Raw genomic sequence first — 15,841 nt, forward strand, 5'->3', positions numbered from 1 at the left:
GAAAATAATTAAAATCAAATCCTCGTCTTCACTATTTGATAAAATCTCAAATATGAAAATTAGAAAATCCCCAACTCTCTCCGGAGGTCCTTGAGTTGTTTAGGATTTCGAGGATTGCAAATGAAAAGGCAATAAAATATGATATGCATGTATGACCTATGTATAACATGCCAAATTGAAAATTTGGGATGTTACAGCTACGAAACCAAAACGTCTCTGTTACTGGTGTAGTGCTGGTAGGCAACTAGGAGTAGCAAGAAGGGCAGGACGGTGACTGAACTGAATCCGCAACCTCCACCTGATGCTTATCTGGATTTGGACTTATCTTATCTTGTTGCCTGGTCACAGGTTCTGATTCACCAGAGCACTTTCTCGCGCCACGTCACATTCGCACCATCCGATCCTGACAGTGCAGACGTGCAGACTGCAGGTGTCCACCACAAGACGGAGAAACTGAATTCCGCTTCTTGCTGACGAGCCCCAGCTGGAGTCACATTTGCAAACCATCACAGTAAAAATCAGAACGGAAGCAGATTCATCCATAGATAGCATAACATTATGGCTGGAACAACCAGCATCTCCCCAGTCTCTATGCCCTAATAACATCTACTACAGTAACAAATATGCCGATCCATAGGTACTACATGTTGGGTCAGTACAGACATCACCGATAAACACCCAGATGTGGGCGGCACAGAAAACTCAAGTACTAAACATAAACACCTGAACATAGTGACCATCATCGCATCAGCTAGACAGGGCGGCTGCTGGAAGGGTTCACAGGCGAAATGCCCATGCCGAACGTCTGCGACTTGCACGCGAGCCTCACGGTCGTGTGGATCTGCGAGGGCTCAGCCATCGCGCCGTTTCCGTAGTCGCCGCAGGCCAGCCTCTTCGTTGTGGGCGGGACCAGGGAAATGCCGAGTTGGTTGATCGTCTCGATGTGGCGCGCCGTGAACGGGTTGTTCCACATGAAGGTGTTCATGGCTGGCGCGGCGAAGATCGGCTTCTTGTAGTCCCATGCTCGGACAATGCACGTCAGGAGGTTGTCGCATAACCCGCTGGCGATCTGTGAAGCTAATGAAATGTCAGTCTGTGCTGGGACAAGAGCAGCTTGCTGTTCTCTTAACTGATTCAGGGGTGCAACATCGAATCTAACGGTTCATGGAAGAAGAGACAACCGACCTTGGCCAGGGTGTTTGCTGATAAGGGGGCGATCACCATGATGTCTGCCCACTTTCGCAGCTCTATGTGTAGAACCTCGTCTCCTATCTTTGTCCAGGTAGACCACTCATCATCATCGGTGTAAAGAATGACGTCGCTAGGCAGAGATGATCTATCAACAAAGTGCAATGATGACTTGGTGGCCACAGCTCGGACTTCTGCCCACTCGGAGAAGATACGGCAGAGGCTCTCGAATTTTATAGCAGCTACGCTCCCTGAAACAGCAAGGAGGACCCGAGGCCTGCTGGGTTCCAGCTCCCAGCTTTCCTGTACCGGTTCTGATGTAGTCATCTGCTTTACTTGGATCGCCCTGCGTTTGAGTTACAGGTATTCAGAGGATTTATGCTGGTACAGGAAAACATGATCCACAGTGCACACTCTGGAATCAAAATAAAGAAATTCAAGAAGAAAAACATTTGAAAGAAGCAAACAATATGTTATGTTGTCCCCAAATTCAAGTGTCCCTGAAATTTATCTAGTACCACTCAGAGAACGATACGTCTGCATCTGTTATCATCAACATAGAAACTAAATGTTGTCAGTCTGACTGAGGTGCAGTTTTGTTGCATTGCATGACAGCATGAGGGAACACATTGACATCCTTAAAAACATAACTAACTGCTCCAATTTATCATTTACATCTTCTAATATGGTCAAATGTACATTTGAGAGAAGTAGACATTGGAATGGCAAAGCAATACGAGATAATCAAACTAATAATCTGAAACCTGGTGTTACATGCATTCACAAGTTCCAGTATGATAATTATCTAATTTCCCAGATTTTATGTTGCGAAATAAATGAAAGCTACCATGTTTTAGCTACTCCAGTAGCTCATGTCCAATACGGAAGCTGCATCTAGCGTTTCCTGGGTTACTTTTCACACACTGGAACACCATGCGGATGGGACTAATTGTTTCTTCTGTACTGCAATGACATTGACATTTGGGCTCCAATGCTAGTCACCATACTCAGCAATTTGGCTTGTCTACAATTTGCACAATTTGGGTGAGTTTGGTTGACTCTTGATGGTTGCTGGAAACGCTGGGATTCTCATACTCTCATTGAGTCATTCATGGATGCATGGCATGAAACCATCAAAGATGTTTTTAGTATGATTCAAGTGTCTAAAATTGATAAGGAATTCTTGACTCACAAGGAACTAAGCAACGCTGACCAAGACTATCAAAGTTGTGGTGGTGCACAGCCACGATCATCGTGGCATGTTACCACAGAAGTCATCCCACCATCTTGTGAGCCTTTGCATGGTCACACCTAGGATCTGAAAAAATGGTTGATATTTCCTGGCACCTAGGATAGTATCCGGATAGTTCATCTTGGATAATACTGCCTCCGTTCACTATTATAAGATGCCCTAATTTTTTTCTGAAATCAGACATATATAGACGCGTTTTAGTGTGTTTGTTCACTCATTTCAATCCGTATGTAGTTCATATTGAAGTATCCAAAACGTCTTATAATAGTGAACGGAGGGAGTAATAGTTAATAAACATTCGGGAGGTGATTTCCACCTGATCTAGGGAAGGATATATCTAAGTAAACATTTGGATATTCAAACTATGACTTACTTTTCCTTTAGAAAACAGCAAAACAATCTAATGAATTCAAGTAAAACCAGGTATCCAAACTTGCGTATTTTGTACTAAAGTAAAATATCGTTTAACTGCTTGATCCAAATTTACTTGCTCAATTAAAATATTTTAAACCATAAAAATGGTCTAATAAATCATAAAGAATTCTAATAATTCCAAAAATTACAGAAAGTCAAACACTAATTTTTCAACGCTACTTCAGAAGTGCAGGACTATGCTTATGTCTGAACTATGTCAAACTTACTATGCGCAGTGTAAAAGTTTGGCCTCTAAAGATTAACTTAACATATTAGAAGTCTCCCTAGATTGCAATTGGAATCAAATATAATACATGTATCTCAGCAAAAGTACATACTATGGCTGGCACAGTCATGTGCAGATCGACTCCGAACCGAACCCGTCAAAGAAAGAACTAGGCCACTAGGGTATTGGATCTACCAGCTTCGGTTCCCTCCCTGCCCTGGAGAACCCTTTGGGAGTCGACCTACTTATGTTGCACACCGGTGGCAATTGCTGCCTTTCACACGAAATTGTCACCCTCAAACGTGTCTTGCATTTCTCAAAACCATGAAGCATATCAACACATAACTTAACATTTTGTATGAAAACTGCATCAGAAAAGCCACTAGTGTTTAATCAGGAACGAAAAGCTACTACTCTGGGCATAACTACCCTATGATTCTTTGCAAGCATGGAGCATAGATGAAACTGAAACAGATCCAGACTGCTGCCCTCACACGTAACTTGCATTTTGAAATCACATGAACAGAATCAACATATAGCCTAACATTTTGTATGAAAGCCACTGGTCCTTTATTTATTTAGGGACGAAACGCCACCAGCCTTGGCAGTAACTACCCTATGAATGATTCTGTATAAGCATGGAAGCTACAGGAAACAAATCCAAGAGGAGTCTAGCCCTTCTGGCAGCAACTTAATGGGCCAATTTCTCACGAAGTACCACGACCGCAGCAGCATCAGAGATTCAGGGTCCGGGATCTACTCACCTGAGAGGCGATTTGGTAGGGGCGCTGGCAGATAAGCGGTTGAAGACGGCGGCGGAGGCGGGAGGGGCCGGAGAGCGTCTTCGGGCAGCGGTAGGCGGAGGCGGCGGCGGCGGCAGCGACCGAGGCTGCCCGGAGCGGCGCGCCGCGGGCGGAGGGAATTGGGAGCGACTGGAGGCGCTGGCCGCTGTGGAGCGTCGGGACTTCGACTGGTCACTTTCTCGCTTGGTCAGACTCGGACTGGACTGGTCGTCGCTGGTCCGGTGTTGGGCCTTCCAGGCCGAAATCCTTCTCCCCTGCAGATTGGTGCTTCGGCCCTCTTTTATCAGGTCTGGGTCGATCATATGTGTGCCAGTCTACTCTATGCCAAAAAAAAAAAAAAACTCAGAATGTTTGTATGGAGGCTTGCGAGACGATCAATGCCGACGACCTCTCTGTTGAAGCACCGAAACATGGCCACCGAGGATAACTGCTCCTTGTGCGGGGCGATTGATACATGGAGGCATGCTTTGTTCACTTGTCCAATGTCGAGTAGTGTCTGGGCCTTAGCGCCGGAGGAGCTGGTTCATCATCTAGTGGAGAGGCAAGATGAGAATCCCAAGGACTGGCTGTTTGCGCTGAGCGAGATTTTGGACAGAGACAAGTTTGCACATATGATCGTCATTATGTGGTCTATTTGGAGTGCTCGAAGGAAAGCGATTTATGAAAATATCTTCCAATCCCCACAATCCATATATGGTTTCATTATGAGCTATCTCCGTGATATCAGCGTAATCACTAAAAGGGAAGTTCAACAGAGAGCTACTACTGTTAACAGGCCGACACAATGGCAGTCTCCGTCTGCAAGTTGTGTCAAGATCAATGTTTTGATGCCGCCACCTCCAGGCATGCGCGATATGGAGCTGTGGGGGCGATTTGCAGGAGCTCAGAAGGAGTGTTTCTGGGGGCGTCCGTGCTGGCAGTGAAGCACATAGCTGATCCACAGATTCTTGAAGCCATTGCTATAAGGAAGGGTTTGGCGCTAGCTGATGACCTCTATCAGAGGCGAGTTCATGTTGCTTCGGACTGCAAAAATGTGGTGGAGGATCTAAAGAAGGAGAATGCATCATCTTATGGATCCATAGTGCATGAAATAATAGATCACTCGTTAGCTTTTGATTTATGTAATTTTTCCCATGAATTTAGGAGCTCAAATTTTGAAGCTCACAACCTAGCGAAGCACGCTCTGTCGCTCGGGATTGGCCGCCATGTGTGGTTGGGCCATCCTGGAGACCTTACTTTCGTCCCTGTAAACATTGTGACGACTTAATAAAAAGCTTCGTGAGGTTGTCTCAAAAAAAAAGTCTACTCTATGCCATGCTTCAAGTTAGAGCTGAAAATCTATCAAGTACTTTAGGTTTTGATTCATCTTTTGCTGTTGGTTCCACCAGTAGAAGTGGTGGTTTAGCTTTGTACTGGAATAATGAAATAAAGGTTGAGGTGTTGGGCTACTCGCAGTATCATATTGACGTGAAGATCTCTGAGATGGGACGAGACCCGTGGAGGCTCTCATGTTTTTACGGAGAGGCACAAACTCATCTTCGTCACAGAACGTGGGACACAATGAAAAACCTGGCTGCCCTCCAAAACATGCCATGGATGTGCATTGGGGACTTCAACGAGGTTCTCCGCTATGATGAACACGAGGGAATTGGACAGAGAAGTCAAACTCAGATTCAAGGTTTTCGTGATGCGGTAGATGTGTGTGGCCTGATTGATCTTGGCTACCAGGGTCGTAAGTGGACTTTCGAGAAGAGGGTCATTGGTGGATCATATACCAGAGTCAGGCTAGACAGGGCCTTGGGCACGCCCGAGTGGTGCTCTCGTTTTTTACTAGCAGTGGTCGATCACTTAACAGCTGCGACATCTGACCATTCTCCTATAAATCTCACGTTGGCTCCAGTGGACAGAAGGAAGCAGGGAGACAAACCGTTTCGGTATGAATGCATGTGGGACACGCATCCCGAGTTGATCCCCACGGTCCAGCATGCATGGGAGGCGAACGGTCCTAATCTAACGGCGACAGAAGTTCGAGCAAATTTGCAATCCCTATCCAATAACTTGGGGGAGTGGAGCAAGTCAACTTTTGGGAGTGTCAAGTCAGAAATAAGGAGGCTGAAGAGAGATTTAGAGCGGCTCAGGAGCGATCCAGCGAGGACTGCACCTAGTCATGTTGAGATCAAAACAAATGATCGTTTGATTGAGCTATATCTTCGGGAAGAAATAATGTGGCGCCAACGTTGGCGGGTGGACTGGTTGTCGGAGGGGGATAGAAACACACATTTTTTCCACCTCCGAGCTTCAAATAGATGGCACAAGAACCTGATAAAATCTTTGTAGAAGCAAGATGGGCAGCTTACGGAGGAGTTATCGGAGATGCATCAAATGGCGCAGGACTTTTATAAAGCCTTATACACTTCGGAAGGGGTGGACGGGCTGGATGATGTGCTTCAATATGTCCCCTCGAGGGTAACAGACGCGATGAATGAGACTCTTTTGGCGCCGTACAAGGAGGAAGAAGTCAAGATTGCACTTTTCCAAATGTTTCCGACTAAGGCCCCGGGGCCGGACGGGTTTCCGGCGCACTTCTTTCAGAGGCACTGGGATATCTGTGGTGCGGCGGTGACACGAGCTGTCCTGAGCATGGTCCAAGGAGAAGAGAGCCCGGAGTGCGTGAATGACACTGTTCTGGTATTAATCCCCAAGTTATCAAAACCAACTCTTCTATCTCAATTTTGACCTATCAGTTTATGCAATGTCTTCTACAAGATAGCTTCAAAGGTTCTAGCTAATCAGCTGAAGTTAATACTTCCTGATGTTATTTCTGAGGAGCAGTCAGCCTTTGTGCCTGGCCGGCTTATTTCTGATAACATAATCTCAGCATATGAGTGTTTGCACTTTATGAAAAGGAATAAGTCATGGAACAATAACTATTGTGCTCTCAAGCTTGACATGATGAAGGCGTATGACCGAGTGGAGTGAAACTACTTGGAAGCTATAATGAGGAAACTGGGCTTTACAGCATCATGGGTCTCCACTGTCATGTCCATGGTCAGAATAGTTTCTTTTTCAGTAATGTTTAACGGATGCAAATCAGAAGAGTTTTTGCCATCCAGAGGTATTCGTCAGGGAGAACCTATCTCTCCATACCTTTTCTTGTTGGCAGCAGAGGGCCTTTTTGTGCCTGTTAAAATCTCAGATGGATCATCCCAGCTCAGCGGCATCAAGGTGGCTCCATCGGCTCCGTCGGTGAACCATCTTCTATTCGTGGATGATAGCCTGCTGTTTTTCAAGGCGAGTGTTGATGGAGCACAAGAAGTGTCACACCTTTTGGATACTTATTGTTTGGCCTCAGGCAGAGGATCAACAAGGAAAAATCATTGATTTTCTTCAGGAAAGGATTCCCATAGATCGTTAGAGATGCAGTGAAGGGAAGCCTCCAGGTTCCTAATGAGTCTTTAAGTGACAAATATCTTGGCATGCCCGCAGATGTTGGACATGCAAAAAAGGGCACCTTCAAACACTTGAGCGACAGGGTGGGACAAGGTGAAAGGCTGGATGGGCAAGTGCCTGTCTGCAGGGGGTAAGGAGGTGCTGATCAAGTCGGTTGCACATGCTATTCCGGTTTATTCCATGTCATGTTTAAAGCTCCCTAGAGGTTTATGTGAACATATAAATTCCATCATCCACAAGTTCTGGTGGCGCTGCAAGGAAAGGCAACGAAAACTGGCTTGGGTATCATGGGAAGTAATGACGAGGCCAAAGTACTTGGGAGGAATGGGCTTCAGAGACCTCGAGCTTTTTAATCTAGCATTGTTAGCTAGACAGGGGTGGAGGGTGCTGCACGATCCCTCATCTCTGAGCGCTAGGATCCTCAAGGCGTCTTATTTCCCAAACGTGGAGTTTCTTATGGCAGAGTTGGGTTCACGTCCTTCGCAGATTTGGCGAGCTATCCTAGAGGGGCGAGACATTCTAAAACAAGGCATAATTCAGAGGGTTGGTAATGGGCACACGACGAGCATATGGGATCATAACTGTATACCTAAGGAGGGACCACTGCGGGCAATTGTATCTCGGGTCCTAGACCCACCACAGCTAGTGTCGGAGCTACTCCATCCAACAACTGGATCATGGAATGAGAACCGTTTTCGAGAGGTTTTCCTGCCTACAGATGCCGAGGCGATCATGCGGATTCCTGTGTGCACGAGTAATGTTGAGGATTTTTGGGCATGGCACCCGGAGAAGAAGGGATCTTTTACAGTGAGCTCGGCTTATAAGTTCATGATCACAATGAAAATTTCTCGGGAAAACTGGCTTGAAGGGAGGAGTGGATCCTCAAGCAATGAGAGAGAAGAGCAGGACTGGACCTTGCTTTGGTCGCTGAAGGTGCCTTCAAAGGTCAGAATCTTCCTATGGCGACTTGCCCGTCACTCACTCCCAATGACAGATGTTTTGAACAAGAGGAACATGGCAACACGCGGCACTTGTCCGTTGTGTGGATCTCTAGACTCATGGCGTCGCGCCCTGGTGTCATGCACGTCGGCACACTGTACGTGGGCTCTATCGGATGCAGGCCTAGTGGCACATATGGCGGAGATCGAGGAACCCAGCGCCAAGAACTGGCTGTTTAGGATGCACGACGATCTTGATCAGTAGTCTTTTACTAAGATGGTTGTGATGTTGTGGGAGATTTGGTATGCCAGGAGGAAGGCGATACATGAAGGCGTTTTTCAATCTCCAATGCAGACTTCCTCGTTTGTCACCTCATATCTTAACGAGCTGCAGCAACTGGAGAAGCCCATCGAGCAACAAGTGCAGGCAGTATAGAAGGAGGAAACAGGAGCTGGTGTGCGTCACCGCTGGGTGTTGCGAAGATCAATGTGGATGGTGCTGTGGGGCGTCATAGACGTGGCGGGGCAGTCGCAGCAGTGTGCCGAGATCACACGGGAGCATATTTGGGTTCATCAGCGGTTGTTTATCGTGGTATAACCGACCCCACAATCTTGGAGACATTTGCGTGCAGGGAAGCTCTAGCTCTTGCAGAGGATCTTCATGCGACAAACATGATGATTGCCTCGGATTGCAAAGGAGTGATTCAAGATATAAATGAAGGAACAAGCGGTCCGCATTCGGCTATAGTACATGAAATAACACTTAGGAGAAGCTTTTTCAATTCGGTTGTTTTTGTTTTCGAGCGTAGAAATCATAATTTCAAGGCTCATAATCTTGCCAAGTTTTCTTGTAACTTAGGAGTAGGTCGGCATGTTTGGTTGGGAGTTCCCCATGACCAAAGTCGTGTACCTATGAACATTGCTGTTATATAATAAAGTGACGAGATTTCTCAAAAAAAAGCTTCAAGTTACCTCATGGATTCCCCTAAAAAAAGTTACCTCATGGATTATGTGAGCATATTAACTCTCTTATACGCAGGTTCTGATGGGGAAGCAAAGAAGGGGAAAAGAAAGCTAGTTGGGTGTCGTGGAGTGCCGTGACAAGACCTAAATACAGTTGCGGATTGGGTTTTCGTGATATTGAGCTTTTCAATCTTGCCCTTCTAGCTCGTCAGGCTTGGAGGATTCTTGCAGATCCCAACTCTTTAAGCGCCAGAATTTTGAAATCCAAATACTTTCCCTCTAGCGACTTCCTTGAAGCCGAACTTGGGAGTGCTCCGTCCCAAATTTGGCGTGCCATTCTTGAGGGGCGAGACACGATGACACAGGGGATGATCAGAAGAGTGGGAGATGGCGCATCCACATATATCTGGCGACACAATTGGCCACCCAGAGAACACAACATGTGGCCTATTGTAAGTTGAGCAACCAATCCCCCACAGCTAGTCTCCGAGCTCATAACGCCAGATGCAGAATGGGATCATCAGAAACTGTCAGAGGTCTTCTTACCCACTGATGCTGCAACCATCATGTCTATTCCTCTGTGCACGATGCAGGCCCATGACTTTTGGTCCTGGACTCGTGAATGGAATGGCTTGTTCTCTGTCCATAGTGCTTACCGTATGTTGGTAGCTACAAAACTGCGGCGAGAAGCGTGGCTAGAAGGCCGGCCAGACTCATCAAATAGTCAAGGGGAGAAGAAGGCGTGGGCTAAAATATGGAAAGTTGAGGTTCCCTCAAACATAAAAAAAAATCTCGTGGAGACTGGCGCAACAGTCTCTACCAACGGCCGACTTGAGGCACCATCGCAATATGTCTGTAACAAAAATCTTGTGAGTTACACGGAGCAGATGATTCATGGCAACATTCACTAATACACTGCAGCATGGCGCGATGCGTGTGGGCTTTGGAAGACCTTGAACTTGTTGAAGTCGTGGAAAACAATACTGAACTACTCTCTCTGTCCCATAATATAAGAACGTTTTTGGCACTAGTGTAGTTCCAAAAACGTTCTTATATTATGGGACGGAGGGAGTAGATACAAAGAGGTGGGTTTTCGCCCTCTTGGACAGTTTACCTCATGCAGATTTCACTAGAGTGCTAGTTACTCTATGAGCGATTTGGCACGCGCGCCGCAAGGCCATTCACGAACAGAATTTTCAGTCCCCACATGCTACGAACCACTTCATCAACACTTATATTCGTGAGCTTGAGGAGTCCAGACTAAAAAAGGAACCGGCCAGTTCTTCTACAACCAGCACACATATGAGGCGAAGATGGATCCCGCCGGTTGCAACAGCTGCTGCAAAATTCATGTTGATGGGGCTACTTCGCGTACATCAAAAGATGGGTCTATAAGTGCCGTTTGCAGGGATGACATGGGCAAGTATCTTGGTGCATCAGCGGCAAGATGCGCAGGTATTAACGATCCGGCGGCACTCGAAGCCTTGGCGTGCAGAGAAGCTCTCTCCCTTGCCCTCGACCTCTCACTATCCCATGTGTTGGTAGCCTTAGATTGCAAGGAGGTTGTCACTGACATACACAAGGGCACATGCAGGCTTTACGCGAGCATTGTTAAAGAGATCATCTCCCGAGGCTCGCAGTTTTCAGCATGCACCTTCATCTTTGAAGGGTGCGAGACGAACTTTGAGGCGCATAGCCTCGCCAAACACACTTTGAGACTCTCTCCGGGGCGCCATCTTTGGCACCTTAATCCTCCGGATTTATCATGTATTCCTATGTATTTGGATAATGATCAATAAATGAGAGTGTGTTTGGACTAAGAAAAAGGATAAAATGAAGTAGACTCTTTTTTTAGGTTTGAGAACCTCGAAAAAAAGAAGATAAAATGGAGTCGAATACACCAACAAAACATTTTGTAGAAAAAAAAAACTCCCAAGAAAGTATACAATGTGAGAAACCAAATCATCATTTTGTGAATTTAGAGAGTTTTTGCACGACCGAGCCAAAGAAATAAAAAATATTGTGGGTATATTCAAATATGTGCATCAGCCCTTTGAAGCAGAAGGAGCAATTGCGTGAAAGAAATGACACACTCTTTACAATGGTGCAACATCCCTGTGATTGTTGAATCGGCTGGCCTTGAATTGGTAAAGATGATAAGCAACAAAAATGGAGTAAGATTTTGCATCTCAAAGTTGAAAGAGAATTCTTTCAAAAAAAGTTGAAAGAGAATTTTGTATTACTCGTGTTAGTACAAGCCTGAACACTTGTAGCGGTTACATGGCTATGTAAAAAAAAAAGGACACTAATCCCGAACGAACGTTCGCTGCCACGCATTTGTGAATGCGCGGGACGGCATTTTCAGTGTTAGGGGTGGTGGCAGTTTTCAGAAAAAGCATGAAGTTTTTTCTATTTTTATTGCCATTTTCATCAATAACTGTCATCCTTTGGATCTGGACCGTGTGGCTCTGGGGTTGGGGCGTTTGTTGGGATCTCACTCGCAACGAACGTTCGCCAGGTATCGTAACGAAAAGAAGGTTTGCATGTAATGAGAATAGTTGTGTCGCACGGATCGTAATACTTAGAATTTATTGAGTAGAGCCGGATTTTTACATACATGAATGGAGATCCAAGCAAATACAGAACTAAAAATCACCAAAACACACTAGAAATATGTTTTGCGGCTTTCCGCGCGCGAAGCACACCTTCGTATGTACAAAGACCAAAGGTGGTGCCACATACACCAACAAGGTCGACGAGAACTCAGAAGCCGACCGTGGCCATCGGCCCGAACGACGCGGCGCGGGAGCACTCGACGCCGGCGGGCGCGTTGAGGGCGCCCAGGAGCGCCCTGCCCTCGACGAGCTCGCGGAGGGCCCTGGCGTAGCTCGCGCGCAGCCGCCGCAGCGTCCGCCGGTACAGCGCCGCCAGCCACCGCACCCGCACCCGGCGCAGCGCGCCGAAGAACCTCCTCCTCTCAGCCGATCCGCCGCCGCGGCCGCCTCCATCGCCGCCCAGCCTCGCCATCGCCATCCTCTTCCTCCGCCCGCCGCCGATCCCGCTGGCCGACGCCGACGCCGCGTCCGCCCTCCGGCGCCGCGGCATGCGGAACTGCATGGCCCTCCTCGCCGCCCCCGCGTCCACCATGTCGATCAAATCAAAATGTATGCTCAGGGTTAGAGATCAGCTCGCTCTCTCTTCTTTGCTCCTGTTTCTTGCTATGCTACGTGAAGAAGCTATATAAGTGAGGCGCAAGCCATAGTGCTCTGCCGTCATCTGCGTGCGGCAGTTGAAGTTTTCTACAAAGATAACAAAATCTATGGCCTATACAGCTTTAGATGGCGTCTTCTCTTTTTCCTGAAGGGTAGTGCGTCCCACGGAGCACTCAAGGGCCGGCATTGACCGCTGTGACGCCCATCCATCAACGTTCGAGCAGGTGGTTTAGTCAGTTGGCCACCAATAATCAACAGAGCAGGATGCTACAAAGTACAAACGCCCCCATAATCAGGATGCGCCAATCTAGCAAGCCACTGACTCATACGTGTGCGTGTGTGTGTTCATGGTACTGCGAGACCAAAGTGCTGAGGAACTTAATTACGATTAAGCTATTCCGATCGAGCTCGATCGCCTGCTAAGCTGCTTGCTGCGAGATAAGCTCGACAATGCGTCAGGGTAAACAAATCTTGGTTATGTACGACCGACCGCCTGAGCTAAACGAAGATTCCGAGCTAGCTTAATCATATGGGCGGGCGAACTGATCGTCATTGACTTGACTAGATGACCTGTTCATTTTTGTTAAAAATGTGCGCAAGCCCCTGATTGAGCCCACTCCATGGGCTGCTGGAGCCTGTGTCGAGCTATGGAAATTGCACAGATCCAGAAAGGACTGGTGGAGTTCATTGTGATCGCTTCAAATTATGAGTTAAAAATGGAGTCGACAAAATTCATTACAAAAAATGTTGTTCTAGGAAGAACAGCTAGGGTGGAATCGGCCATGCAAATAATGCTAGCAGATAAGCTCCCTCGAAAAAAGAACATAGCTAAGACTTAAAAAGTCAAATAACTCCAAATGCAATTTAAAACAAGATAATATATTTTGACAAGTATTTTGTTGTGCTCAAATCGCCTTGCATACCCTTAAAAAATCGCCTTACATTTCTTTATCTTCAATTGTAATGCCACATCGGCATTCTGTTATTGTTAACACACCACACAATTAGATATATGACCCCGTCTTTAAGAAAACTTGCGTCTCCTCCCTTTGTCCCTCCTTCAAGAAAAGGCGGCTAGGGTTACTGCCTCCCGTCGGCAGCGCCGTCGATCTCCCACGTCTCCTGTGGCCTTAGGGCCATGGGTGCGCAGTGGATCCCAGCCTTTGTCGGCGGGAGGGCTCCGTTTTTAGGTGCTTCTTCAAGTTTGGATAGGGTTTGTGTCCTGCTCAAGAAAAAGAGACGGTGGCGGGTCTTGAAGATGGAATAAGGTTCTCCCCGCCTAGCCCCCGTCCAATGGTGTGTCCAGCATCGGCGGAGGGCGTGTGGAGGTGTGTCTGTAGCGACCAGACCTCAAAAGGTCAAGTCTCTGTGCATCAGTGTCATCCCTGGATCGTTAATGCTGACACGCACAGTACTCGAGGAATTATAACAGAGTTTCAATCACACACACTTATTACATCGAGTCCTCATAAAGAGTATTATTACATAAATAAATCATGGCTGAAGGCCATCTAAACTAGATAAGAGCGGAAGGCTTCGAAGGTAAATGAGTCCATCAACTCCAATGGCATAGCTGAGTGCAAAACAATGACCTATCACACCTTATTCATCGTCTGAGTACTTTGCAACATAAGACGTTGCAGCCCGAAACGGGTCAACACATGGAATATGCTGGCATAGTTACACTGTAAAGCAATGATAATGCAAAGACTATATCTACATGCAATATTTGGCTGGTGGAGGCTGTAAGTTTCATGGTTTTGCATAAAGCTAGTTTTTCCCTAAAACAAAGGAATAAATTTATTTAACTACTCCTATGTTGCCCATTATTTGAGAGGGTTCCTCCAACTCAAATCCCAATTAAAAATATCATCGTTAACCCATCATCATAATTAATTAAAGTAACGTGTTGAGATCACATCAATAGATTCAAGTACTAGATACTCAAGACGTCCATAACCGAGGACACGACTAACCATGATTAGTTTATACACTCTACAGAGGTTGGCGCACTTTTCCCCACAAGACTCACCGCATCCATTATCGGATGATCGAGACACAACCTTTCTGAAGCATTAACTCTCTACTCCGGGTAGACAGTACCACCTACAACCCTCTACATCTGCTAGTCTACCTCTTTAAGAGCCCACACAACTTAGTCAACTATGCCAGAGCCCATAATGGCTTGTGGCTGCACACGGAAGTTTCTAGCATGAATAATCTTATGATCCCTTTGAGCCTGGGTGGCATTCCATAGGATAATCACACGAGTACTCCTGGATTTCCAAAACAGACAACACTGGGTACTCCAGGTGCCTCAACCAATCCACCCAGATTTGTATTAAAGTTGCCACCTTAATGTTATCCAATTAAAATACTCTCAAACTTCCATGTGTGAATCACGATCCAATCCCCGTCTACGAGCATGGCTAAGCAATAATAAGCATAACGTATATACCCAGGGTGATCAAAAGGTATTAGGCTCCTACCTCAAACACTACAACCAAAACCACATGTTCCCAATCCTACCAATGCAAATATTTGTGGGGCAGAACTAATGCATAGTAAAAACTGGGTATAAAAGAGTATGGTCAAAGTGTAACTTTTCTTGCTGACGATCTGCAAACTCTAGAGATTCGTGGTAACAAGCTTCGCACTCCGGGTAATTTAGCGTAGACAAACAATAGCATACATAAGCAATCACTCAATCGGAACATGAGAAAACTCGAGAAAAGATCCAAATCGAACACGAAACAAGCAACAGCTTAAACTAACAAGAGTCAAAATCTAACAGCATTATTAACATGTGAATTAGATCTTAACAGAGAGTATGTGTGATTAGCTACGATCCGCAAAAAGATTCAATTCAAACGGAGCAACGAAACTCAAAAATACGAACGAAACAAGATCGTTTATTAATCTGGACTAAAGTCAAATTTTTACAGTACCAAAATCATGTTCAAGTTGATTAACTGGAAAGAGGGTTTCGAGACGAAGATTTAGGCGATGGTTTCATCTAATTTGGATAAACGAGTAAAAAGTTATACTAGTTTAAAGATCAGAGGCTGAACCGCGATAAAAATAATCGCAGATAAAACCCTAGTGAAAATAAAATAAAATGGAAAGGCTAACGTACGAATGTTCACTGTTTGAACCTAACCGGCGAACAACGTTTGTTAAAATGAATGAACGGACAAACGTCCGCTAAATAAATAAATCGACGAAAACCGAACCGATCTATGAAAAAAAACAGATCTAGGGTTTATAAAAAAATGGGCGGTTTTTATACCTAAACCGGAAAAAATGGCGGCGACTACCGGCGAGGTGGGGCGGCGTGCGGCGGCGTGGGCGACGATGCGGGCGGCGCGGCAGCGGCGGCCGCCGTGGCGAAGCCG

The 15,841-nt window shown here is 46.2% G+C and overlaps 2 protein-coding genes across 2 annotated transcripts; both read right to left on the bottom strand.

The window, feature by feature from the left end:
* Window positions 1-514: 514 nt before the first annotated feature.
* Window positions 515-4,041, bottom strand: LOC119337603 (phosphopantothenoylcysteine decarboxylase-like). The gene is made up of 3 exons (XM_037609765.1): window positions 3,845-4,041; window positions 1,186-1,534; window positions 515-1,069 (listed from the first exon to the last, which is right to left on the bottom strand). Exons 2-3 carry the CDS (start codon window positions 1,513-1,515, stop codon window positions 752-754), a joined length of 648 nt encoding a protein of 215 aa, XP_037465662.1. The 5' UTR covers window positions 1,516-1,534; window positions 3,845-4,041; the 3' UTR covers window positions 515-751.
* Window positions 4,042-11,804: 7,763 nt separating this feature from the next.
* LOC119336107 lies at window positions 11,805-12,428 on the bottom strand. Its single transcript, XM_037608130.1, has one exon. It carries the CDS (start codon window positions 12,379-12,381, stop codon window positions 11,998-12,000), a length of 384 nt encoding a protein of 127 aa, XP_037464027.1. The 5' UTR covers window positions 12,382-12,428; the 3' UTR covers window positions 11,805-11,997.
* Between the last annotated feature and the right edge of the window lie 3,413 nt (window positions 12,429-15,841).

This window comes from Triticum dicoccoides, chromosome 7B (assembly GCF_002162155.2).
Source record: "Triticum dicoccoides isolate Atlit2015 ecotype Zavitan chromosome 7B, WEW_v2.0, whole genome shotgun sequence".
NCBI classification, from domain to species: Eukaryota; Viridiplantae; Streptophyta; class Magnoliopsida; order Poales; family Poaceae; genus Triticum; species Triticum dicoccoides.